The 24998-nt window shown below is 41.9% G+C and overlaps 2 protein-coding genes across 11 annotated transcripts in view; both read left to right on the top strand.

The window, feature by feature from the left end:
* LOC136709235 (von Willebrand factor A domain-containing protein 5A-like) overlaps positions 1-3549 on the top strand; it is a 31587-nt gene extending 28038 nt beyond the window's left edge. For all 10 annotated transcript variants that reach the window (XM_066684324.1, XM_066684328.1, XM_066684326.1 and 7 more), the window contains one exon: positions 269-3549. In XM_066684324.1, the coding sequence (XP_066540421.1) occupies positions 269-348 (80 nt within the window). In that variant the 3' untranslated portion in view covers positions 349-3549. The remainder of the gene's footprint in view (positions 1-268) is intronic.
* LOC136709338 (von Willebrand factor A domain-containing protein 5A-like) lies at positions 3236-20143 on the top strand. The gene is made up of 17 exons (XM_066684482.1): positions 3236-3281; positions 4036-4244; positions 4869-5097; positions 8490-8653; positions 8759-8873; positions 8962-9110; positions 9922-10010; positions 11030-11174; positions 11918-11997; positions 12172-12286; positions 12411-12569; positions 14023-14126; positions 15110-15366; positions 15499-15587; positions 18189-18669; positions 19476-19591; positions 19991-20143. Exons 1-17 carry the CDS (start codon positions 3236-3238, stop codon positions 20141-20143), a joined length of 2700 nt encoding a protein of 899 aa, XP_066540579.1.
* The last annotated feature ends 4855 nt before the right edge of the window (positions 20144-24998 follow it).

Genomic DNA, 24998 nt, shown 5'->3' with positions numbered 1-24998 from the left:
AGATACATCACTGACTGTACTCATTTCCTTTAACGTCCTAATATTTTGTCCATATTATTTGTTCCAGAGTTAGAATTAATTATTATGCTATAAATCAAAATCAAGAAAATATCTTCCCAACAAAAAATGTAGTAAGAATATTGTAACATATTAAAAATAATAAACTGTATGATATCAATACTTCAGCCTACTTTGGAAGTTGTGTCTGATAACTGTAAACTCATTACTCATCTAATGATAACTGTGTTTAATTTTGGTAATATTTTAGTGGGGAATCTCTCCGAGTGTGTCCAGGCTGGAAATGTGCTGCTGAAGAGTCAGGTGAAGGAAGAGAGTCTTGGACTTTGAATCTGATCTACGTTGTCCACCGACCGTTCCTGGGCTCCAAACCAAAACATTTATACACATCATTATTTTAAATATAATTTACTTCTTTACTATTATTTACAAATTGTTCAAGAAAGTTCTACAATACTCACTATATAGTTTTCATAGAAAAGCATGGTAGGTTTTGATTTGTTTTTGTTTTTATTTTTATTACTCATTGTCTGAAGAGTGGTTTTAAATTGGTCTGTGGATATGTGGTAATTTACTTGTTGCTGGATATGTGAAGTGCACCAGTAAACTCAAATGGTCAGCATGAGTCAAAATCCTGCTGAAATGTTCACATGAAATGAAGTCAGCAGACTGTTCTGGTTCATTTTGGATGAATCTCAGCTGATTACAGTGTTGTGCTACTGTTGCCTTGTGAACTTCACTTATTAAAATCACAAATATTTGAGGACAAAGTTGTAATGAATGTATTCTACATTAAGTTGCAACAGTTACTAACACAGATGTGCACACACTGCCTCTCTAATCCCTGTAGAGAAATACTGACAATAGAATTGGATGAAATGCCAGGCGAAGATAGCACCCCAGCAATGGGTTGTGCTGATGAACCCATATTTACTGTCATGTCTCTTGTTAGGAAGTGAGTAGTAGCCTATATGTGAGCAAACATTATCATTCTCAGTACACGTGGTCTCAGTTAAATGGTTATTCTCTTTATTTATTGCAAGAATTTCACATATTAATCCAACCACAAACAAGTCTGTAAATCACATAATGCTGAAAATGTACTCCATATAATGTACTCAATGTTTGCAAGGTACAATATTAACACTGAAAACAAAACAGTTATTACATGGTCACCGACATACAGCTGTTCTACAAAATACACAATAATCTAACACAATGTCCCAAAGAACTCACTGACATTCTCTTAAACTTCCAAACAATGCTCAAACAGAGCAATCTGAGCTGCGTTAGTTATAGAACTTTGTTAGAAGAAAGAAAATAACTAGGATACCTATTTTGTGCAGGGCATTTTACACAAAGTAGGACATCACAGGTAACCAGACAGCCTAGGTTTCTAAAAGTATCAAACTATACACACTGTCTGAACTGTGGTGTATAAAGTGCCCTGCAGTCTAGTATCTGTGCCTTAAGAATTGAGGTGAGGGCTCTACAGTCCAGTTTACATGCCTTAAAAATTCTGGGGTGAGGGGCGTGGCGTAACCAGAAACATCGCATTGACCCTGAGACCCTGCTCATCAACACAAGCTTTTAGAAACAGCTCCATATCAGCCCTGTTTTTAAAAACAAATAAAAAGTGTTCTTTAGCATCTGTGTCGTCTCCAGAGCCTTTACGACAACTGCGTATCTCGAAGCCAGCGACGTGCTTGAGTCGTGCTTAAAATGTTCTTCCGCGCTCACTTGGAGCTGTACCACCCACTTGAAGCTGCCTCCGGCCTGCAGAGATACCCTTCTCGCTCATTTACACACACACACACACACACACACAGAGAGAGAGAGAGAGAGAGAGACGCACACAACCACATTCAGACAGGAGAAAGACACTTTTTACGGCACTTTTGATAGTAACTGGCTTCAAATGAGAAAACGCTACATGAACATATTCACTAATCCTACTAATGCTCATTCCTAAATAATGCTACTGTTAATAAATATTTATCATTTTTTAGCTGCTTTTACCACTTTTGTGCATGTCCAATGCTGCAACGCAGTCAGAGTCATATCTCAGATAGAAAGTCATGTATTACAGCAGCTTAAATACCTTAAGAAAAAAACAAGATCAGACAAGAGTAAAAAGACCAAAAATGGAAAGAAATATATGTTAAAACAAGTATTACTGAAATAGAAGGAAAAATGTATTAGACTAAATTATTACTAAAATAGAAGAATGTATTATCTGCATAATAACAACTGAATGAATATATGAAATTATCTGTGCAATGACTAAGTATGTAACATAAATATTCTGCCAGTGTTTGAAAGTACGGAATGTGTGTCATGTCCAAGAATTATCTCAGAATTTCCAATGAGTGGCTGAGTATGAATAGTGTCTTAAAGTGAGTGTACTCTGTAAACTAGGGTGACCAGACGTCCTCTTTTACCCGGACATGTCCTCTTTTTTAGACTTAAAAAAAGTCCGGGCGGAATTTCACAAACGTCCGGCATTTTGTTTTTCTAGAGCTTACATAGAACTTCGAGAAGTTTCATTCACAAACTAGTCCCGCCCTCCCCTACTCCGATTGGTTCGTTTGAGTGAGAAGGGGGCGTGGTGAAGTAGCCAAAGTCTTCTGATTGGGCGGTCTGACTGTAGAGCTACCGTTATTGGTCGATAACCTTCTCTGTAAATATTAAATTGGTCAGTCTTCACGTCAGTAGTCCTTGTTTACGTCAGGCAAAGCTCATGTACCTACCCTCATCTCGAGCAGCTATGTCACAATCCCATGTTTTCCATGTGTAGCAAATAAAGGTGTAAAGGTCACACTCATCCTGTATAGGCAGCCAACTGGGTCTCTCTAATAGCCCATGTACTAACCCAGCCTAACCCAGGCCCATCTTGAACCCAGCTAACACATGTTCAACACATCTGCCCCCTAAGTTGTGTTGTCATGAAACAACTGTATTGTACTGTACTGTAAGATTGTTTTATGAATATTGAGCTCAGTTATAATGTATACCTGCTCCAGCACATGCAGGATGATATGGTTTAAGCACTATTTTCCTTTTGAGCTCAGACATATGTGACTTATCTCAGGATTAATAAGCTTTTGTGCTTTGTGTTTGTGAAGGTGAATATTTTATTATATATACAAATACAACTCATATGAGGAGGGGACTCCAACTGTTTTGCAGGCCCTAAATGAAGTTTATACTCCATAAAATGAGTGCCCCACATGTAGATTACCACCATATATTGGTCACTAAGTGTCAGTACGCTGTTTACTAACAGGAAGAAAATTCATATGAGAAAATGGCTACTCTCTTAAAGAAACACTAGGTAGTATTTTCAGCTTCAAATTTCAGCTTCGAATAGAGCCTCTATCTTTGCTTCTCTGGGCTTAGCACTGCAGGAATGGAACTATGTAACATTTATATTAAGATATGTTTCTATGCAGCAAAGCTACAGTTCGACTGGTTAATTATCTAATTTTTGATATATCAGATGTACAATATGTTTTATGGCTTTATTGCATAATGTATAATTCAAATAAAAAATTAAATATGCTCATTTGTCATTTTATGGTAATTGTTGTGCAGTATTAAAAATTACCATTTTAATTTTATTAAACAAAAAACGAATCGTAAAAATGAACTGGTATGAAAATAGCACGTGAAGAATATATTGGTCACTGCATCCATTATAAGCACCATCAGGAAAAAGTTCTGCAAAAGCATGTAAACAATGTGTTCTGTTCTTGGGGATAATAATGTATTACTTACGTTAAAATTAAAAATAGTAGAAAGGTGGAATCTTATTCACTCATTGTACTGCAGTGTTTGTCATGTTGCATGAGTGTGTGCTTGCATTTGTGAACTTGACTGCAGAAGCTGTGCATGGAATAACTAATCCCTGCTCTTTAGGAAAGCTGTTCAAACTCTTAGCCAAGTGCATATGGACAGTTTCACTGGGTATTTCAGTGCAGGAATCATTTAACATTGTGTTTCATATTTTCACCCAAGTTCCTCTCAACACTGTAGAGGTGGAGGTGCAGGTGAAGGGGTTTGTTGCCACAGTCACCTCCACCCTGCAGTACACGAACAATGAGGAGGAGGAGTGTCCTGTGGAGGTGATATTCGTGTTCTCGTTACCTGCGGAAGAAGCTGTCTGTCATTTTAGTTCCAAAATCTGCGGAGAGGAGGTGGTGGCTGAGCTGCATGAGAGAGTCAGGGTGAGTGAGAAAGATGCCAGATTAATGAAAACACTTAAAACAATCCTTATAATATATATTCATAATTTGGCAGTATCTTTCAGGTTATATATATGGTAACACTTAACAATAAGGGTACATTAACTAACTTAAGACAGTATTTAGTTATAAGTCATGCGGGGCGGCATGGTGACGTTGTGGATTCCAATCCTGCTCCGGGTGACTGTCTGTGAGGAGTTTGGTGTGTTTGGTGAGTGAGTCAGTGCCTGTGAATTGTCATGATGACCTTCAGCTCAAGAGCAGCGGCTCCAGAGTATCATAATCTGTTCTAGTAGCACTACATTTCTAGGGAAATAATACAAGCTGCAGAACAAGTGCACAGTTGAATGTCTGTGTCGAAAATGGATGATTCCACTAATTATGAAGGGTGTATACAAACGTAAGGATATAGATCAGAATTCCTTTCATTTATTTATTGTCTGTAACCTCTTATCCAGTCCAGTGTTGTGGTCTGAGATCGTAGAGCAGGATTTGATTGCTTAATTGAACACTTTACCCTCTGCTTTATCCATACCAGCAGGACATAGATTAGTATTCATCTATTACAGTTTGATGGTGTATATATATATTCCCTCTCTGTTTCAGGCATGGGAGCTGTATGACGATGCTATAAGTTCAGGGCAGAGGGCGTATATAGTGCAGGAGACTGAGGAGAGTCCAGATGTGTTTAGCATGGTCGTGGGCTGCCTTCCTCCAAAAGAGAGTGTCTTTGTGACCCTCGTCTACGTCACTGAGCTGACCGTGGATGCAGATCATGGCCTGCGCTTCTGTCTGCCAGCTGTACTCAACCCTCGATACACACCCAGCGACATGGGCAAGTCAATAACACTTTATCATTTTAATTAACAGTCAGTCATGTTACAAATCTTATTACCAAACAGCTGGCAGTTTTACACTTTTCCAGTGGCGGACAGTAACGGAGTAAATGTAAGTAGTTTTTTTGTGTATCTGTACTTTACTGGAGTATTTTTATTTAGGCTGACATTTTACTTTAACTTCATTACATTTCATAGTTAAATATCTTACTTTTTTACTCCAATACATTGAGAAATCTGGAAATGGAAGTCACACCAAATCAGGTTACAGTGTTCACTTTGTTAAAAGTGTGTTGACCTAGACAGAGCTGTCCAGTTCAACATCAGTGCAGCAGCATTGAGTGCCAGCGGGAGTTCGTATGCCAAAAGGATAGGGGAAAATCCTAACTTGTTGCAGCACCCCTAGCATTGTCATTCATCTTTTTTGTGTATTTATACAAAATCGTTTAAGGTGGAGCGGTGTGTTTGAGTAAGAGCTGACTGTAGCTTGTTGGTGGCTGAAGTTTAACTTGTAAGTTTTTGTTCACTGTTTGAATTACCACAGAAACACATTTGTAACTCAAATTGTTTAGTTTTGTCACACTTTCACTCTGTGTTTATTTTCATGCAGTTAGCACTCTTCTAAATTTAGAGTCAGTTCCACCTTAAATAATGTAACTGTAACAGCAAAAATAAACCCACCTATGGAACAGGAATAGAGCAACATCCTCTTCTCTTTTCATGCTTTTCAACGTTCAGAGTCTCTCCACCATCAAAACCTCTCCAGATGCCATTCCTTGGCCATGGCTCAGAGAGAGAGAGAGAGAGAGAGAGAGAGAGAGAATGTTGACTGTCAAACGAAAATGCTTTTATCTTTGTTATTATTAAAGGAGACATAAACATATTTTGCTTAACGGGGTTTTGGCACACTAATGAAATTTCAATGCTTTGGTCAAAAATACCACAAGGAACTAACAACACAGCACTTTTCTTACACTGTCTAAACAGCCCTGCTTTCAGCTGCTGTTGAGAAGGAGACACTCTGTAAATCAAATGCTGATCTCCCAGCAGTGAGGTGCGAGAGGCAGAACCGCAATGTTTTTGTTGCTTTCACTGTTTTATCTTTCTTCTCCTTTCTTGTTTTTACCATATTTAATCAGTACTCATTTCTCAGCACTCTTTGTATCTGTTTTGCTGGGTTTAACCTCATCTTTGCACTCTCACATAAAAGCGGGTCCAATGCCAACTGCTCAGGTTCACCATATCCGCTGACAGATGCTTGTGCTGGTTGGCACTGTGCCATGTGGTGAGAGGAGTAGTTGGGAGGGAGTTATTGAGGTAAAACTTAAAATATACATTTTTGTGTGTTTAAATACAGGTCCAACATAATTTCAAATTTATAACAAATACTAAAATATTTAATCAAATCAAATTTATTTATATAGCGCTTTTCACAACTGATGTTGTCACAACGCGGCTTCACAGAATTCAAGTAAGACAAGACTTGACATGAAATGTAAAAAGCAAAATATAAACCCTCAAGTGAGCAAGCCAGGGGCGACAGTGGCAAGGAAAAACTCCCCCAGCTGAGGAAGAAACCTTGGGAGGAACCAAGGCTCACAAGGAGTGACCCATTCTCCTCTGGTCAATCTACTGGTGATAATAGTTAGTAGTCCATGAGAACTTCTGTGTAGGGGCAGCTTCAAGGCACTTGGTGGTTGCTGGAGCGTGGGCAACTGGTCTGAAGCGTGGAGGAGGATCTCGACAGTCATCCATCAGTGTCCAGACGGACAGGTGGGCAGTCGTTTACTTGGAAAAATGTAAAGGGATGGAATTAGTTTTGAACTGTTTGGTGTTTGTAAAGCAGAAAATGTGAACATTTCCAGAGTGTGGCTAATGACTCCGGCAGATCTGACTATGACATCTTTAACTAAAAGGAGAGAACCAGAAGGACACACAGACACGGGAGCATCCTGAAACACTGGCATCCCTCCGCTCCACCATCAACAAACCTGAGTGATCGCGAGAAGCGGCGGGACGACAGCACCAGCGTCTCAGTTTATCATAATTCCCTGTGTCCATGGACCCCCCGGATCTGCCGCCTTTATCTATGGGGGAGCATTAGCTACCAAATGATAAACTAAACAAATGAGTTTTTAGCCTACGTTTGAAGATTGCGACTGTGTCTGAGTCCCGAACATTTTCTGGAAGATCATTCCAGAGTTTGGGGGCTTTATAAGAAAAGGCTCTTCCCCAGCTGAGGCCTTCTGAATTCTGGGAACAATTAAAAATCCAGTATTCTGTGATCTGAGTGAACGTGGAGGCTCATAATAGGAAATTGTATCTTGAAGGTATTCAGGAGCAAGCCCATGTAGAGCTTTATATGTTAATAACAGAATTTTGTAGTCAATGCGGAATTTAACAGGCAGCCAATGGAGTGATGATAGAACTGGGCTGATATGTTCAAATTTTCTAGTTTTAGTGAGGACCCTGGCTGCAGCATTTTGAACTAGTTGAAGTTTTCTTCAATTGCTGCTGGTTCATCCTGACAGTAGTGCATTACAGTAGTCAAGCCTTGAAGTAATAAAGGCATGTACTAATGTTTTTGCGTCCTGCAGTGATAAGACATTTCTAATCTTTGCAATATTGTGAAGATGTAAAAAAGCTGTCCTTGTGATACTACCTATGTGTTGATCAAATGATAAATCCGGGTCAATTATGACACCAAGATTTTTTGCTGCTGAACCAGGTTTAACTGGAAAGTCAGCAAGATTTAAAATTAAATCTGATAATTTATTTCTTGCCACTTTTGGACCCAAAAGCAGGACCTCTGTTTTGTTGCTGTTTAGAAGGAGGAAGTTACGCAACATCCAGCCTTTCATGTCTTTTACACAGTCCTCTATTTTCTTTAATCTGTGTTTGTCATCGGGCTTGGCTGAAATATACAATTGCGTGTCGTCTGCGTAACAGTGAAAGTCAATGTCATGGTTTCTTATAACTGTGTCTAGCGGTAACATGTATAATGTAAACAATAATTGTCCTAAAATAGAGCCTCGTGGAATTCCAAATCTTACTTTAGAATAATTTGAATTTAGATTGTTTACTTTTACGAATTGGTAACGTTCCGTTAAGTAAGATTTGAACTATAATAGGGCTGTCCCTGTGATTCCAACCATGTTTTCTAACCTTTCTAGGAGAATATTGTGGTCTATTGTATCGAAGGCTGCGCTTAGGTCAAGAAGCACCAACAGGGATACGGATACAGGGAAAGGTTTTAATAAAACCTTTATTTGACCTCACTGCTTTAGTTTTTTTTAAATGGAGGTTCATAGAGAAAAACTGAAGTCCTCCTCTGATCTTTATCGGTCCTCGTTGCTTGATGTTGTTTTGTGGGTCTGTATCTCTTTCCCAGATCTGAGTCGTGTGACTGAGATGACAGCTGTTTCTGAAAGCTTGGCGGCTTGTAGTTTGTCGCTTCATATCCACATCACCTCCCCTATTGCTGTTTCTAAAGTCGAGTCCAACTGTTCCCTGAATCCACCGATTTACTTCAACGCAGATCACACAGAGGCAGAGGTGTGTACACGAGTATTTACAAGTGTTATCACACGTGTACCTCTTTCAACACAAGGAAATGGTAAAGCAGCAAGAATAACTGTTCCTGAAACTGTCTGAATACAGGTGAGCCTCTCTCCAGGCCACAGGTTTGACAGAGATGTGGAGATACTGCTTTATTACCAGAACGCCCATCAGCCCACTGCCATAGTGGAGGCAGGATGTAAACATGCCCAACCAGGTATTTTTTATCTCTGTTTCTACCCCAGTGGTATTTCAGTAGACAGAAAAAAATTGCTTATTGTTTTTCCCCTTTAATCTTTTTGCAGGTTCCCTGATGGCTGACTCTGTGGTAATGATTAACCTGTACCCACAATTTCCTCCAGAGATGGCTTCTTCTATTGGACAACGTGGAGAGTTTATTTTCCTAGTTGATCAGTCTGGCAGCATGGCGGGGTCCTCTATCGCAAGCGCCCGGGTAAAGCTTGTCATTTAGTTAAAAAAGCAATAAGTCATTTTTCCCACCAAAAATGAGCAAAAATATTTAAAACCTTATTTTGATAATCATTTTATTCTAAAATGTGCCACACAGCAAATTCACCAGTGTTAAATCAACATTATTAGTGTTAACTTAACACTGACATTATTACACTAACAGTGGTAATTTAACACTAATAGTGTTGATTTAACACTGGTGAATTTGCTGTGCACTTAATGAAACCAAACTACTTTGTTGTCCCTTAATTAAACAGGTTATGCTCCATAGAATCTGTGGGACATACCATCTCAGCGAACAGTTAACTTGGATATAACAGTTTTATTGAATTTACATCAATGAAACTATATGATATGAAATGATTTTTGTTGCTGAGTATCTGTATTGTGTCATTCACCACAAGACGCACAGAATGCTAATTCTTAGCACCTAGCACCTCAGAAAAACATTTCCTCTTTGAATAAAATCTGGGGGGTAAACGAAAAAAAAACCACCCTATAACACCCTAGTCTAACATGCTATGTTTTAGGCATAAATATTTTGGTTACCTTTCTGGCTTACCTTACTAGTAGAAGAAAAATAATTTTTTTTTATGTTTCTGTCGGCTAAAATTGTGCAATTAATGCTGGAAATGATTTGAACTGAATATGTTTTATTGTGTATAAGATTCAGAAAAAAAATCATTTGAAACTTAGTCTCAGCAGCATACTTTCAAAGGTCTGGGCTTCAGGGCTTCCAGTACAGAGTGAATATAATGAGAGAAATCACATTAAAATCTTGTTTTACTCTGCAGGAAACTCTTCTCCTGATGCTGAAGAGTCTTCCCCTGGGCTGCTACTTTAACATCTATGGCTTTGGCTCTGATTTCCATTTCTTTTTCCCGTGAGTATCAGAGTTAAGTTTAAGGAAAGGGCAGGGGGTCCTAGACCCCTCCTAAAACAAAAGGGTCCCACCATTCATTCATTCATTCATTCATTCATTATCTGTAACCCTTATCCAGTTCAGGGTCGCGGTGGGTCCAGATCCTACCTGGAATCATTGGGCGCAAGGCGGGAATACACCCTGGAGGGGGCGCCAGTCCTTCACAGGGCAACACAGACACACATATTCACTCACACACACACATTCACTCACACCTACAGACAATTTTGAGGCAGCAATCCACCTACCAACTGTGGGAGGAAACCGGAGCACCCGGAGGAAACCCACACGGACACAGGGAGAACACACCAACTCCTCACAGACAGTCACCTGGAGCGGGAATGGAACACACAACCTCCAGGCCCCTGGAGCTGTGTGACTGCGACACCTACCTGCTACCGCACTGTGCCGCCTCAGGGTCCCACCATACAAAGGAAAATATAAAACATCTATTATATTTTTATTAATGTTATAAAGTGCTGCTTTGCCTCCAGTGATTTCAGGTGGGGGCCAGTCACACCACGACTCTGAACAGACTTAAACTGACAAAGAAGACAAATAAATGGTAGTTAGTAAAGAGTTGTGGGGAAGAAAAAGAAGTGATCACCCATGGCTTTTAAATTTTTGGCCCAAAAACAGACTTGGTAACCTTTTTGCCAAACCTCTTGTTTAAATTGTGTGATAAATAGAATTGGACACCCCCCAATTCAAACAGTTCAACAATGGCAAGTAATCTGTGTTCACAGCCATCATGACTATTCTAAAGTACTTAATTATATAAGCAAAATATAATTTTTGTTGATCTTATAAAAACAAGTGCAAGAAAGTGAAGGATTTTATGGGTTCTTCATGGGTTCCTCAGTTCTGAGACATCACAGATAAAACTTTTAGAACTTCTGAGCTGTTTCAGGTCATAAATGTACCCACCAGATCAGATTTAGCTTGATAGTAATTCATGTCTTTCCTTGTTTTGATTCCAGTACGAGTGTGGAATACACTCAGAAGACAATGGAGCAGGCGATGAAGAACGTTGCAGTTTTGAGGGCAGACAGGGGTGGGACAGAGTTTCTAAGACCAATGGAGCACATTTACTGCCAAGATTCCCTTTCAGATCATCCCAGACAGGTACCACATTCCTCAATGAAACATATGCTCTGTGTATCTGTTTATCTTTAGGATTTTGCTCAGGTAAGTAACTTTTGTTTTTCTCTAAACTGAGTTAATATGTGTGCTGTTCCATAGCTCCACCAGAGAGGTCACTAAATCCACAGACTTACATAGTGCAGCTCTAAAAAACGTGTTTACTTATATTGATAATTATAGGTGTGTTTTATGATGAATATGATCTGAAATGCTGCAGAGAGAAAGATGACTTAAGTGATATTTTTACACAGCTGTCATTGTGTAAATGAGTGTGTGGGTTTGTGAAACTGTCCACAGGTGTGACTGAGTGAAACCCTTGACAGGTGTGAGTGTGTGGGTGAAACCACAGGTGTAAGTGACTGCGAGTGTGTGAGTGACTGGGTGAGTGTTTGAAACTGTCCACAGATATGAGTGTGTGTTACTGGGTGAGTGTGTGACACTGTTCACAGGTGTGATGGTGTGAGTGACTGTGTGAAACATTCCACACTTGTGAGTGTGTAAATGAGTGAGTATGTGAAATTGTCCAAAGCTGTGTGTGTGTGTGTGTGTGTGTGTGTGTGTATGAGTGTGTGATGCCCTGTGATGAACTGTTGACCTGTCCAGGGTGTGTTCCCGAGTGGTGCCCAAAGATTTAATGCAGACTCAGGACCCACAGCGACCCTGATTATGATGAAAGGTTTAGGGTACTTTACATAATATATTAAGATTTCTTTCCCTTTTACAAGGTGTTTGTTATTACTGATGGATCTGTGTGGAATGTGAAAGAAATCCTGGACCTGGTCCGAATGCACTCTAGATATCACAGGTAAGTGTATCCTCTCATTTACACTCGCAGACATGTGTCTGGTGTTCAGTAAATCAGTTTACTGTCATGCTAATTCAAGAGAAGCATTAGTGCACTGCTATCTCTAGTCTGTAGTAGGGATGGCAGGATGAACTGAAATTCTGGGCATTTTATATTTTATATAATTAATATTAGGTGCTTCACCTTTGGCATTGGGCAGGGAGCCTGCACTGCACTGGTCCAAGGAATGGCCAAGGAAGGCGGCGGCATTGCTCAGTTCATCATGAGCAATGAGCGACTACAGCTCAAAGTAAGACTAAGTCCAGCCCTGTGTTTTTATAATATAATATTATATATTATAAACAAACCACAGAGGAGAGGTGTCTGCTCTTCTACTTTCCTTACACTTCTGCTCTGTCTCTTCCTTTCCACAGGTGATGCAGTCACTCAGCCTTGCCTTTCTGCCCTTTGTTTCTGACGTCTCTGTGAAATGGACTGTTCCAGATGGCATATATGTCACTGATTTAATTCCACCCCCCAATGGTCTCTTGCAGGGTCAAAGAGCGCTGCTGTATGCTCAAATGTCAGGAAAGGTATTTAATAAAGAAAGAAGCCACGAGTCGCCGTGCAATACTGCAATTTAATCGAGGAGAGGGTGTGTTTTTGTCATGACACTAAGCAGAGTGCATAAAACTTCCTTCCCTGTGATAAAATTTCAGTAGCGTACAGTCTGCAGTGGCTAATTGCTTTTATAAAAGTGCAACTAACATAAAATATGACACAAATACACCAATGTTCCGTTCATAACTGTATTTATTTACAAAAATACATTCACAATAAACTACTCCATAATGTAGTCCATTAACATTGAGCCACTCTATAAAACAAAACATATTTGTGTGTATTCAAGGTTTTTAGTTTAGTATTAATCAGATTTCTGTCGTCTTTCTGAAGGGACTCTTACTCTAAAAAGAAGTTTCAGGAAGTGCTCATCTGGGGCTGGGTTTTTAATGAGTATCATTAACTCATCTGAACAGTCTGTAGCACCTTATTTCTCTCCTGATATCATGCTGTTCGGGACAATGCTGCACGATATATTGTTTAATGCAGCTGTGCAGTTTATAGCTGCTTTTTTATTTGTATGGTTTTGTTTTAATTAAGTTTTATTTTTAAAGAGATAAATGATAAATGTTAAATCACACACTTTGTCACTCATGGTAATTTCCTGATTTGATATTAAAGCTTTCTTAGTTTAATTCTCTGTTTTAATGAGTACAGAGATGTATCCTCCTGCAATTTCCTCTAACTCTTCTAGACACCACCTTCTTCATTCACAGCCTCTTATTTAGAGTTAGAATCATGCATCATAAATAACATGACATGTTTGACCATCGACTTCTGGGGAAAATTCAGGCGTTTTTTTAATATCGCAACATATTTCAAACAAAAAAATCTCATTGTCATATTTTTTCAATATCGGCCCTAGTTCGGGACACTGACGATGTTTGACCGGTGTTAGGGCGCGTAAAACCCCCCCTCCCTTCAGCATTGCTGCAAGCCAACCCCAAGTTTCTGCAAGTTTCAGAGAGAACTGAATAAAACTGACTTACAGTGGCGTATTATTATGAGCTCAGATGTTGTGAGGTGTTCAGGGGTGTGTGTATATCATGGATTTATATCGTGAATTTTGCAGCAGGGTTCGAGTCCCGCTCTGGGTGCCTCTCTGTGAGGAGTGTGGTGTGTTCTCCCTGTGTCCGCGTGGGTTTCCTCTGGGTGCTCCGGTTTCCTCTCACTGTCCAAAAACACAGGTTGGTAGGTGAATTGGCGACTCAAAAGTTTCTGTAGGTGTGAGTGTGGGTCGCCCTGTGAAGGACTGGCGCCCCCTCCAGGGTGTGTTCGTGCCTTGCGCCCAGTGATTCCTGGTAGGCTCCAGACCCACCGCGACCCTGAATTGATAAGCGGTTTCAGACAATGAATGAATGAGTGAACTATGATCTGGTAGTTCGTATTATACAGGAGCTCATTTTGCTTGTTTGATTGTTTTAGAGCTCTGGTGGTGATGAAGGAACCGTCACTGTGCAGTACAGATTGGGAGAGCAACCAGTCACCAACCAGCTGTACTTCAGCCTTAAACCTGCTGAGGACACAGGGTAAGCTTTCATGTGTTTTTCAGAACTGGTGTGCTCTTTCAGCCGTTACTCTTCATGCCTTTCATTTAGTGACACACAACTCTGTGTGATAACACTCCTGCTGCTGTAGTTGGCAAAACTGCCCCCTCTTGACTTTAACCAAGACTGCACCACAGCTCTCAACAGAACAAACAACTGTCCTAAACTTAGTGGAGTGGATCAGACACAGCAGTGCTGCTGGAATTTTTAAAACCCTCATTGTCACTGCTGCACTGAATAGTCCACCAACCAAACATATCCAGTGCTGATGGAGGACCAGAGGATAACCAACACAAACTGCAGCGACAGATGAGCTACTGTCTCTGACGTTACATCCACGAGATGGACCAATGAGGTAGGAGTGTCTAACAGAGTGGACAGAGAGTGGACACAGGTTTGAAAAACATCCAAAAGCACAACACACACTAACACACCACCACATCAGTGTCACTACAGCGCTGAGAATGATCCACCACCCAAATCATACCTGCTCTGTGGGGGGTCTGACCATTGAAGAGCAGGGTGAAAAGGGGACAAGAAAGTATGCAGAGAAACAGATGAACTACAGTCTGTAACTCTAGAACTGCACCTGTGTGTTCAGTGGAGCTGATAAAATGGACAGAGAGTGTAGATTACATTAGTGTTTTTTCTTTTGCTGTATCATTTTAATTGTTTGAATAATTTTAATTTTGTTTCCTTTTAATGCAAAATTTGAGTATTCTAAATGCCTTGCTCTTAATTTAACTGCTTTTTACTGTTTCTTTTGACTCTGTAAAGCTCTTTGAATTGTCCTTGTGTATGAAAAGTGCTCTATAAATGAACTTGCCTAGATACAAGGTTGGTGTTCCTAATCCAGTGATTGGACTGTGTATGTATTTCAATACTTGTCAAATACTGAATATGAATGTGGTCAGTAATTGGAAGTAAACTAAATGGTGTTATTGTCACTGCTGATATTTTTGTAGACTGGGAATTCATCGACTGGCTGCTCGAGCCTTGATCCAGTCTCTGGAAATGGAGGAAAAGAAAACATATGCCCGGGAAAAGGCAACAATTGACCAGAGCTTAAGAGACAAGGTGGTGGACCTCAGTGTACAGTCAGGAGTGAGCAGCACTTTCACTGCTTTCCTCGTTGTCCACAAGGGCAGTGGACATCCAGTGACAGGACCAATGGTGGACAAGAGGAGGCCGTATAACCTTAGGGATTTCACTTTAGCTGACGGTATTATTTCTTTGGTTTATTATAGAAAATATATTTGTGTGTATGTGCCAGTCTTTGTAGAGAGATATAAAACAATTTATTGAAATACATCAGTTATAAAATGATAAATTTAAAATACATGCTCTGGAGCAGCCACACATAAGCCTAAGGTCACCAGGTTCAATGCCAAGCCTGAGCTGGAAAGGTATAAGCCACCAGCATTGGACTGCAGTGTCAAAGAAGTACCTTTGTGATGAGGTGAAGTGGTGAATCTGTAGTGATATTTTCATTCAACATTGACACCAGACCTCACTAAAAAAAAGCAGTCTAAATGTAAAGTTGGAGGTGGTTGTGTGACCAAACCCCCCCAAAAAGTAATACTTTACTTTCAGAAAGAAAGTGGACTGAGGGAATATCCCCAAACATTTGGCGGTGTAGTTTGCACCAGATATGGAACTAATTAATAATGAAACGGCTGAAAGTCCTTTAATTGATTGACTGAATACATCTTTGATGAATATGGTCAGCATGTGTGCTGTTCTCCCTGTGTCTGCATGGGTTTCATCCAGGTTTCCTCACACAGTTCAGACACACAGGTTGTTGTGTGACATTGTCCATGGTTGTGAATGTCTGTGTGAGTGTGTTAAACTGTCCACGGGTGTGAGTGTGTAAGTGTAAATGTCCACAGGTGTGTGTGTGTGAGACTAGGTGAGTGTGAGACTATCCACAAGTGTGAGTGTGTGAATATGTGACTGGGTGAGTGTGTGGAACTGTCCACAGGTGTGTGTGTGTGTGTGTGAGTGTGAGTGTGTGAGTGAAACTGTTTGCAGGTGTGTGTGACTGGGTGAGTGTGTGAAACTGTCCACAGGTGTGAGTGTGTGATTAACTCGGTGAGTGTGAAAGCGGTTTCAGAATGAATGAATAAATTAATGAATGAATAAATTAATGCATGAATTAACTAATTCATTCCTGTACTGTGCTTTTCTTTTAGATCATAGGAAAAACTATGAATCTAAAGTTAAGTTGACAAATACTATTGTATAAACATTTGTAATTTTACGATAAAACACGTTTAATATTAACACATTATTGCACTAACTTTTTAATATCACTAACTTTACCACTGAAGTATTTTCCAAGTTTTACCCTTTGAATCATCCATAGCATTTCGAGCTGAAGCCCAGCCGCTTGCACATAGTACAGAATCTTTCCAAAATAGTTAGGGTGCTGGGGCACAGTGGCGCAGCAGGTAGTGTCGCTGTCACACAGCTCCAGCGTCCTGGGGCTGAGGTTGTGAGTTCAATCCCTGCTCCGTGTGACTGTCTGTGAGGAGTGTGGTGTGTTCTCCCTGTGTCTGTGTGGGTTTCCTCCGGGGGACTGTCTGTGAGGAGATTGTTGTGGTCTCCCTTTGTCCGCGTGGGTTTCCTCCGGGTGACTGTCTGTGAGGAGTGTGGTGTGTTCTCCCTGTGTCTGCGTGGGTTTCCACCGGGTGACTGTCTGTGAGGAGTGTGGTGTGTTTTCCCTGTGTCTGCGTGGGTTTCCACCGGGTGTTCCGGTTTCCTCCCACTGTCCAAAAACACACATTGGTAGGTGGAAAGGCAACTCCAAATGGTCCATATGTGTGAGTGTGTGTCACCCTGTGAAGGTCTGGTGCCCCCTCCAGGGTGTGTTCCTGCCTTGCGCCCAGTCATCCTGAGTAGTCTCCGAACCCACTGCGACCTTGAACAGGATAAGGGTTACAGACAATAAATTAATAAATAAATGAACAAAGACCACTGAGAAAAAATTATTTATTGAAAAATATATGTCCAAGTAACACTTTCCAAAAATGTTGGAACAGGGGAAGTTACATTCTGTTTTAGATACCTTTTGTACACAATCCCTACTTTTCTGGATTGGGGTGTTTTTATGTTGCTGTGATAGAATTTGCAGCTTTGGCCCTTTAAAAGACTTTGAGAGCAATAACGTAAGAAACGTTTGCTGGTAAAATGAAAAAGTGGTTTTCCCTGAGAGTCTTCACTGTAACAAGAATCCATGAGCTGCTGTAATGAGAGCAAGAGGCAACAGCCATTTACTCTACCTATGATGTTGATGACATATAACCTCACATCATGTTCTTTTAAACTACGTATGATCCCTGCATTTATACAATGACAGCAATGTGTTTTTTTGGATCATTAGTAAAGTCAGTGCTGGTCCACAGAACCATGAACACAGAAAGATCCATTCTTCTGCATGAATAGGAATCCTTTGTGTTAAATGTTGTAAATGGCATTCCAATATTGTTATGGATAATTAATTTTCAGTGCTGTATTGCAAGAAAATAATATAAACATATATTTAAAATACCTGGAAAAATACAACGGAAAATTGTTTTAAAATGGAACATGCATTTAGGATCAACACACAACACCACAAATAAAATTAATTCCATGATTGATATTGCTCATTTACATATTTCATTTGCTTTAGATTTACAAGGACAAGAGACTTTTTCTCCTCAAAATTACCAACACACATGCATGTATTGTCACTGTTGTCCGTACCAGAACATCAGGTCATGTGGTTATTCTTCACTTGTTTTGGTAAAGAAGTGAAGTTATGCTAATAACATAATTTTGGGAGTAGGACCACGCCCGAACTCCTCCTCTCAGCCCTATATATACCCTGCAAATTCACGTCATTTCTGCGACAGACAAACTCGCCTCATTTAGTTCAGGAGACGGATCTTGACTCGACTGCTTCACGACGTCCTCCGCGCTGAGTTATTCCTGCTGATCCCCATATTCGGCCTTTATCAAGCCCACTGAGCCTCCTGTTTTAAACTCGCTCCTGCTAAACAGCTATGGGACTGCCCGGTATCTGAAGTAACGTACGGCCGTTGTCACACCTACAACCGCTTCAACTGTTCTGTGCTCTGCTGTCTTACCCGCTCCGGATCGATGCTCTGTTCTCCTGCTTCTCCTCCCGCCGCATTCGGCCTTCCGAGTGACCCCCCGCATATCCCTTTGACGCTGGCGAAAGGCTTCGAGCCTCCCCTTAACTTCATCTTCGGCTACACTGCCACGGGACTGCCTCGCGTTTTGGGGAACGCGAATCTACCGTCGTCACGGCTGCGGCTCCACATCTACGAGCTCTACAGCACCTTGAGACTCCCGTTTCCTCCTCTCCGGCAGAACAGCCTCGGCGTTCCAGCAACGTGCTCCGAAACAATGGCGTCGCTCACTCAGCTAAAGAGAGAGAAACCCGTCTGCAGGTGTAAGGACCCCCTGCGCAGCAATGCGATGACATCACAACCGTCTATCTCCGACGCCCCCTGCTGGAGTATCCTTCGTCTTCCCGTTACCCTTTCTGGTCGTGTCTAAGCTGGAGACATTAGCCTCAATGTCTTAGTCTTTGCTGTCTCACAGGTCGGTGCCTTAGAGGGCTGTTTTGATAATATAATTATCTGAGCTGAATTGGATAATGGCTTAGAGTCTGCATTATTTATGCACATCTGCCATGCAGTAGTTTACCTACACTGCTTGCCAAACTGGTCCTATCTGAAATGTTGGGGAAAAAAAAAAAAAAAAAAAAAAAACAGGCAGCATGTTTAAGCCTCCATTCCAAACCGGCTCCTCTTTCCATCTGAACACTACCTTGATTGACAGCATCGCACCCATTTAGACAGCCCTCCGAGTTCAATTCGTTCTCTCTTATCCTCTCTACGCATCATCCCACCCCTCCCTTTATCATCCCACCCCTCCCCCTTTTTCTTTCTCTACATCTGTCTCTACACATCATCCCACCCCTCCCCCTTTTTCTTTCTCTACATCTGTCTCTATGCATCATCCCACCCCCCCCCCTTTTTTTCTTTCTCTACATCTGTCTCTACGCATCATCCCTCCCCTCCCTTCATCATCCCACCTCTTCCCCTGTTGCAGCTGCATGCCTCAGACCTTCTAGCTCGCACCCCTCTATAGGTGCTGCGGCGGGCCCGTCTCCTGTCCAGCGCTCTGACCACTCGACGCGGTCTACTCTTCGTAGGTCTACTCTACGCATCATCCCACCCCCCCCTTCATCTTCCCACTTTTTCCTCATTGCAGCCGCAGCTGTATGCCTCAGACCTTCTAGCCCACACCCCTCTATAGGTGCTGCGGCGGGCCTGTCTCCTGTCCAGCGCTCTGGGCACTCGACGCGGTCTACTCTACGCATCATCCCACCCCTCCCTTCATCTTCCCACTCTTTCCCCATTGTAGCCGCAGCTGTAAGCCTCAGACCTTCTAGCCCACACCCCTCTATAGGTGCTGCGGTGGGCCTGTCTCCTGTCCAGCGCTCTGGGCACTCAATGCGTTCTTCTCATTGCTAATTCATTTTCTTTCCACCCTCTTCCCCTGCTGCTGCTCTATGCCTCATACTTTCCAGCTCACACCCCCTCTATAGGTTGCTGTTGCGGGCCTGCCTCCTGCCTGGCGTTCTGGGCATTCTATGCAGTTTCCTTGTTGCACAGCTTCCTCACCCTAGATTCGCTCCCATCCGATCGTCTCATTCTCCCAGCCTCTACATCAGCAGCTTGCATACTTCATGGACGCTCATCCCAACCTCCTTAATTTGCGGCCACGCCATACCCCGCCTCTAACATTACAATTCTCATTTTTCTATTTAGGTGCTGCTGCAGACCCTCATCCTGACTCTTCTGCTGATGTGCTTCTCCCAACCTCAGGCTTCCAGTTTATACTCTCTTTTCAGATGCTGCTGTGGACTATCGTACCAGACCCTCCTCCGTGCTGCCTTGCTGCTCACACTCTACAGCTTCTAGCTCCTGCTCTGTTTTCAGGTGCTTCGGTGGACCTTCATCCCCCACTTCTTACTGCTGCACTACTCTGAGTCTCTGACTTCCCAGCTCATCGTCTTCCCGGGTGCCGTTACAGGCCATGTCCTAATCCTCTGCTTTGCATCTGTCCCGCGCCCCACCTCTTCCTTTACAGCACACCCTCTCTCCTGATGTGGACCTTCATCCTAATCCCCTTCCCCTCGTGGTTTCACTGCATCCTGCCTCTTCCTTTGCACCTCGCACTGCTGTAGTGTAGTAAGGTACACCGAAAAATATAAATATATTTCTATGTTTATATTTATAGTTTTATAGCGTTGACCTTATTCAAACTCCTCCAATCTCTTAATGATATTAGTTAAAATTTATAATTGGCTTAGGCAATTAAAACATTAATAATTAGTTTGAGAATGAATAATAATCATGCTAAATGAGTACGTCAGGATTTTCAGGAAAATAATGAACAAATTGCAAACACTGTGATTTCAAATAATGAGAGTTTTATTAATAAAGAGAAGGTATTTAATTAACATAGCGTAGCCTTATAATCTCACGGTATCACCGCAGGGAAAACCGTTTTTGACCTTAAGGTGGGCTAGGCACTACTGGCTTGTGATTAAATTGTTGCTAACTAAGGTTTAATAAATGGTAAATTATAAAGAAGGGTTTACTTAGACATTAGCTCCTGGAAAAGGTGTGAGATACGCTAGCTTACTCGTTTGCCGTTTCACCGAGCCGTCGCGTCCTGCTGTTTAATCTCCGTGCTCTGGGGTTGTTCTCGTCGTTCCCACGTGGTGAGAGGCAGGCCCGCTTATGGAGGAGATCTCTTTCCGGTTGAGTTGAAAACTTTCGGCTTCAGGCTGAGCTGCGTCGATCGAGATTTCCCCTCTGTTAGAGTTTCACAGGCGTGGCTGGTTTCCACCGGAATGGAGCGGCTTTCTCCGAGTATTAGCTCGTCTCGTTGTTCAGTTTTCCAGGAGTAATGTCTTCAGGAATCAGCTTATAACGTTAATATATCTGCTATCGACTAATCAAAAGGTTGATATCTTATTCTGGCCACAAATAAGTTTCACCTACTTTGATCACTCGTGAGATCACACTTCGATGGGTAATAAAACATAAACAAGATTAAAAGAAAAGAAGATATTCAAACACTCAACACGTTATTAAAAAAGGAAAGCGTCTCTTTGTTGTTTCAAAGTTTATCGATTTTCTCGCGGTTGTTTGTCGTCTTCGTTCAGTTCTGTTACTTCTGTGTCGAGTTGTCGTTCTGATCTGGTCTCTTCTTGGCTGCTGACTTGAACTTTTGGATCTTCTCAACTGCTGAACTTCGAACTGATCTGCTCTGTGTTTTCAAGGCTGGCGCGGTCACGCCCTAACGGGGGATGTCCTTTTCCTGATTGGGCACAAATTCAGTCTCACGTGACTCTCGCGAGGGGAAGAGAGTAGAAGGGGGTTTGAATCATTGATTCACAGAGAAAGAATATGAATTTCGCGTATCGAAATTCTTATACCTGTTATCAACATATAACAATGAGTACACTGGACTATTAATATCAAACATTTACATAAGGTTTCATTTTTATGTCCCATTTATGACGATACGCTAGAAAGGAATATTAATCCGTTTTCTCTTATTCAGAGGTAGGATTTCTTTTCATGATAGAAACAATCCACAATATACAACATTTCATTAGGAGGTAGGCATTCATCTGAGGGTACAGAAAGTGACATTAATACATCTGTTTATACACAAATAATCAGAGTTCGACTATTTTCCGCTATGGTTTCCGGCGGCTCCGAGCGAGGCGTAGTTTCGCCAGTGTCCATTTGGGGTCGCTGTTGGTCCATGTGTAGGTGAGTCAACGGGGTTCACTCGAGGTCACTTTTGGTTTAAACATTTGTTGATTCCCGTGGAAGATAACGAGACATTGAGGTGCCACTTTGTCATAAACGGGATTATAACCCTTCCTTTTGTTTGAGGTTCCTGTCTCTTAAAAGCATTATAAAAATTGGTTATCTCGACAGTTCCTGTTAGTTAAAAGAGAGAAGGGGGTTGTTGGGGCCATGTGTTACTTAAAATGGTTCTTTGATGTCTTAGATTGGGTGTGTGTGGGGGGGCTGTTATGTTGCAGACGAAAAGTCTTCTTCAGACTGGAAAAGTTTTAATTCAAAACTTTTCATTTCTTCATTTCAATCTGTCCAAATCTATCTTCGGTCTATACTCCACTACATTCCCCCCTTTCTTTTCAGTTTTATGGTTCGGCAGGGATCATGGAGCTGAAAAGAACTTTTGCTGTGGAGGAAGGTGAGATCAGCAAGCATATTCAAACACATTTCCAGAGCTGATGTATTCCTATTAGTGTATGGCTGTAGAGGGAATGTGTATGTTTGCATGCTGAAGGGATCCTAATTATTTAGGGGTAGGTCTTGTTCAAACGCAACCTCGAGAGCTGATTCTTCGACATGGCCTTCGGCTTCATATCTAAAACTAGGGGGTTCACCTCTCTGGGCCCTTTTATGTCTAACGAATTTAACCATTTTATTAGACCAAGTTTCTAACCTGCTCTGGAGGGCTCGAGTGCGTTTGAAATAGAACCAAGCTATACCAAAGGTCAAAAGATATCCTAATCCTACCAGGGTAACTAGTAAGGTGTCCGGGGTGGACCATGCATAGGTGACAGGCTGAACTGGCCATAGGGGTTGAGACGATAGTTCTCTAAGAGTTTTATCTATGGGGGTTAGGTCAATGACTTGGGTTCCCTCATATTCTAGGCGAGTTAGTGTTTTAGTATCTAGCTCGATGGTGTGTTTGGAGAAGAACTCTGAGATTTCTATGTCGCTCTCATATTGGTCAGGGTTTAGGTGATACAGGGCCAGGTCTCCTACATGTAAGATTGCGTTTACGGGGACGTCTACCCAGAAGGTTTGGCTAGGAAGGAGTACCCTTTCTGAGGTGTCATGTTGATCATAAGTTAGTAGGGCCTCTCTAAAGGGGGTGTTAACCAACCAACGATTTCCAAAAATTTCAGCTTGAGTACTGGTTACCAAACGTCGGGGTGTGACGACTACCGGGCATTGAGTATTACTCATCATAGGCTTAAGGCCACAGATCCCATTTGCGCTGTCACGAATGAAAGGTTTGCTAGGGCACAAGTAGTGAATGTCTTTAGAGAGTGTGCACATAAGCAAATTGGGTACCAGATATAGGTCAGGGTTATCGTCTTGGTATGCTACAAGAGATGTTGTTTTCACACGAACGTAGGCAGAATCTTGCCAGAAACCAACGTTGACAACATCTTTCAAATGGTATATGTTTTCAGGCGCCATTATGGGAAGGTTAATAATGAATGCTAATTCTTGGTCTTGAGGATTAACATAAATTGGGATGGCGCTACCTAAGGTATAGGCTAGGTGAGCCTGGAGGTCAGTAACTACTTCTCGAGTTGCTGTAGATAAAATCTCCTGTACTAAGGATAGAGGCACCAGGTAGGGAGGAATTCTCCCCATGGCTAGGCTATCTACAGAGGAGCTGATTTCTTGTAGCATATCAGACAATAACATATTCACAAGCTGGATGTGGGCAAGGTCAAGTTGTACTACTGAAAGCATGGAGTTAACCGTCTGGAGCGTTTTGTTCAAGGCGACACTGTGAGCATTGAGCACTATGACGGTGCCACGTAGGGTTTGCCCAATGGTTTGCAGGTGCTGCTGCTGTTTGTCTAATTGGGTTTTAATGTTCGGAATTTCCGCTTGTAATTCCCCTACTTGACGTTTAACAGTGGCTACATTGACGGCATTGACGGCGGATGTTCCGAGACTCAGTAGTGATCCCACAGTTGCAGCTGCCATTAGCAATCCGCCTATGAAGCGTTTAGGTCGTTTATTAAAACCATTTAGTTCTGATTGCGTTACGGTAAACTTTTGTAGCTGGCGGAGCATGTGAGTTACGTCGGCTTCAGCATGGCCGATAGCTTCCTCAGTCCATCTAACTCCATTCCGGCCAGTCTGCAGAGTGGTTATCGGTAGGTTTTTGCTACACGCTTCGGCGAGATTCAACAGTACAAATACTCTCTGGGTATGGAGGCGGCAATTAGTGATTAGCAGTCCCGGCTGGTCTTTCAGTATTATTCCTGAGTCAGGACCTGGTTCGATCACTTCAGGGAGCACGGCGGTTCCTAGGGAGCCGACGATCAGGAGAATGAGCAGCGGGGCCATCCTACCGGAAGAGATGCCCATGGTTAGATTTAGGGTATTTACGGCGAGTCGTTTAGACAAATTTATAAAATTTTCCACGATACCCCCCTTTTGATAAAAATTTCCTAGGGTAAACACTTTACAATAATTGACGATGAGGGACTAGGGTCTTGCACCCTGAGTGTCCTCAGTCTGGTTAGAAGCTCGTTGCCTGCTAAAGAGTGAGAGAAAAAGGGAAAAGGGGTAGGAGAACTAAGGTGTGAGTAGAAGGTTATAGTATAACACCCTTCCTGCCTTTGGTTCTGTCGTTTATGATCTAACACAAGCGTTAGTATCCCCTACAAGTCCCATGGGGGTTGTGTGTGGTCGGATTTGGTTGCGGTGGACCCATTTGAATTCGGTACTGCCCGGAGCTTTGTTTATTTTGATCCTGTAAACAACGGGGGACAGTTATCTTATAGGGACCGGACCATCGGGGTAGGAATTTGTGGGCCAAATTCCCCCCTGCTTTTTGCGACCTTCCAACAGGTTGGACAAAGATGTAGTACCATACTTTGTCCCCTATTTGGAGTTCATCGTGGGATGCTTTGTGATCATAGTACGCTTTGCGACCTTCTGCACTTTTTTCCAGTTTCTGCTGGGCAAA

This window comes from Hoplias malabaricus, chromosome 11, assembly GCF_029633855.1.
Source record: "Hoplias malabaricus isolate fHopMal1 chromosome 11, fHopMal1.hap1, whole genome shotgun sequence".
Classification (NCBI taxonomy): Eukaryota; Metazoa; Chordata; class Actinopteri; order Characiformes; family Erythrinidae; genus Hoplias; species Hoplias malabaricus.
This window is presented reverse-complemented; position numbering and strand designations above follow the sequence as displayed.

What these genes read in the sequence shown, in the direction of transcription:
- LOC136709338 (XM_066684482.1), top strand. Translation starts at nt 3,236, where the DNA reads ATGAGTGCCCCACATGTAGATTACCACCATATATTGGTCACTAAGT. An exon ending in GATTTCCATTTCTTTTTCCC is followed by an intron (nt 10,011 to 11,029) that starts GTGAGTATCAGA and finishes TTTTGATTCCAG; the next exon opens with TACGAGTGTGGAATACACTC. An exon ending in GGATTTCACTTTAGCTGACG is followed by an intron (nt 15,367 to 15,498) that starts GTATTATTTCTT and finishes GCTCTGGAGCAG; the next exon opens with CCACACATAAGCCTAAGGTC.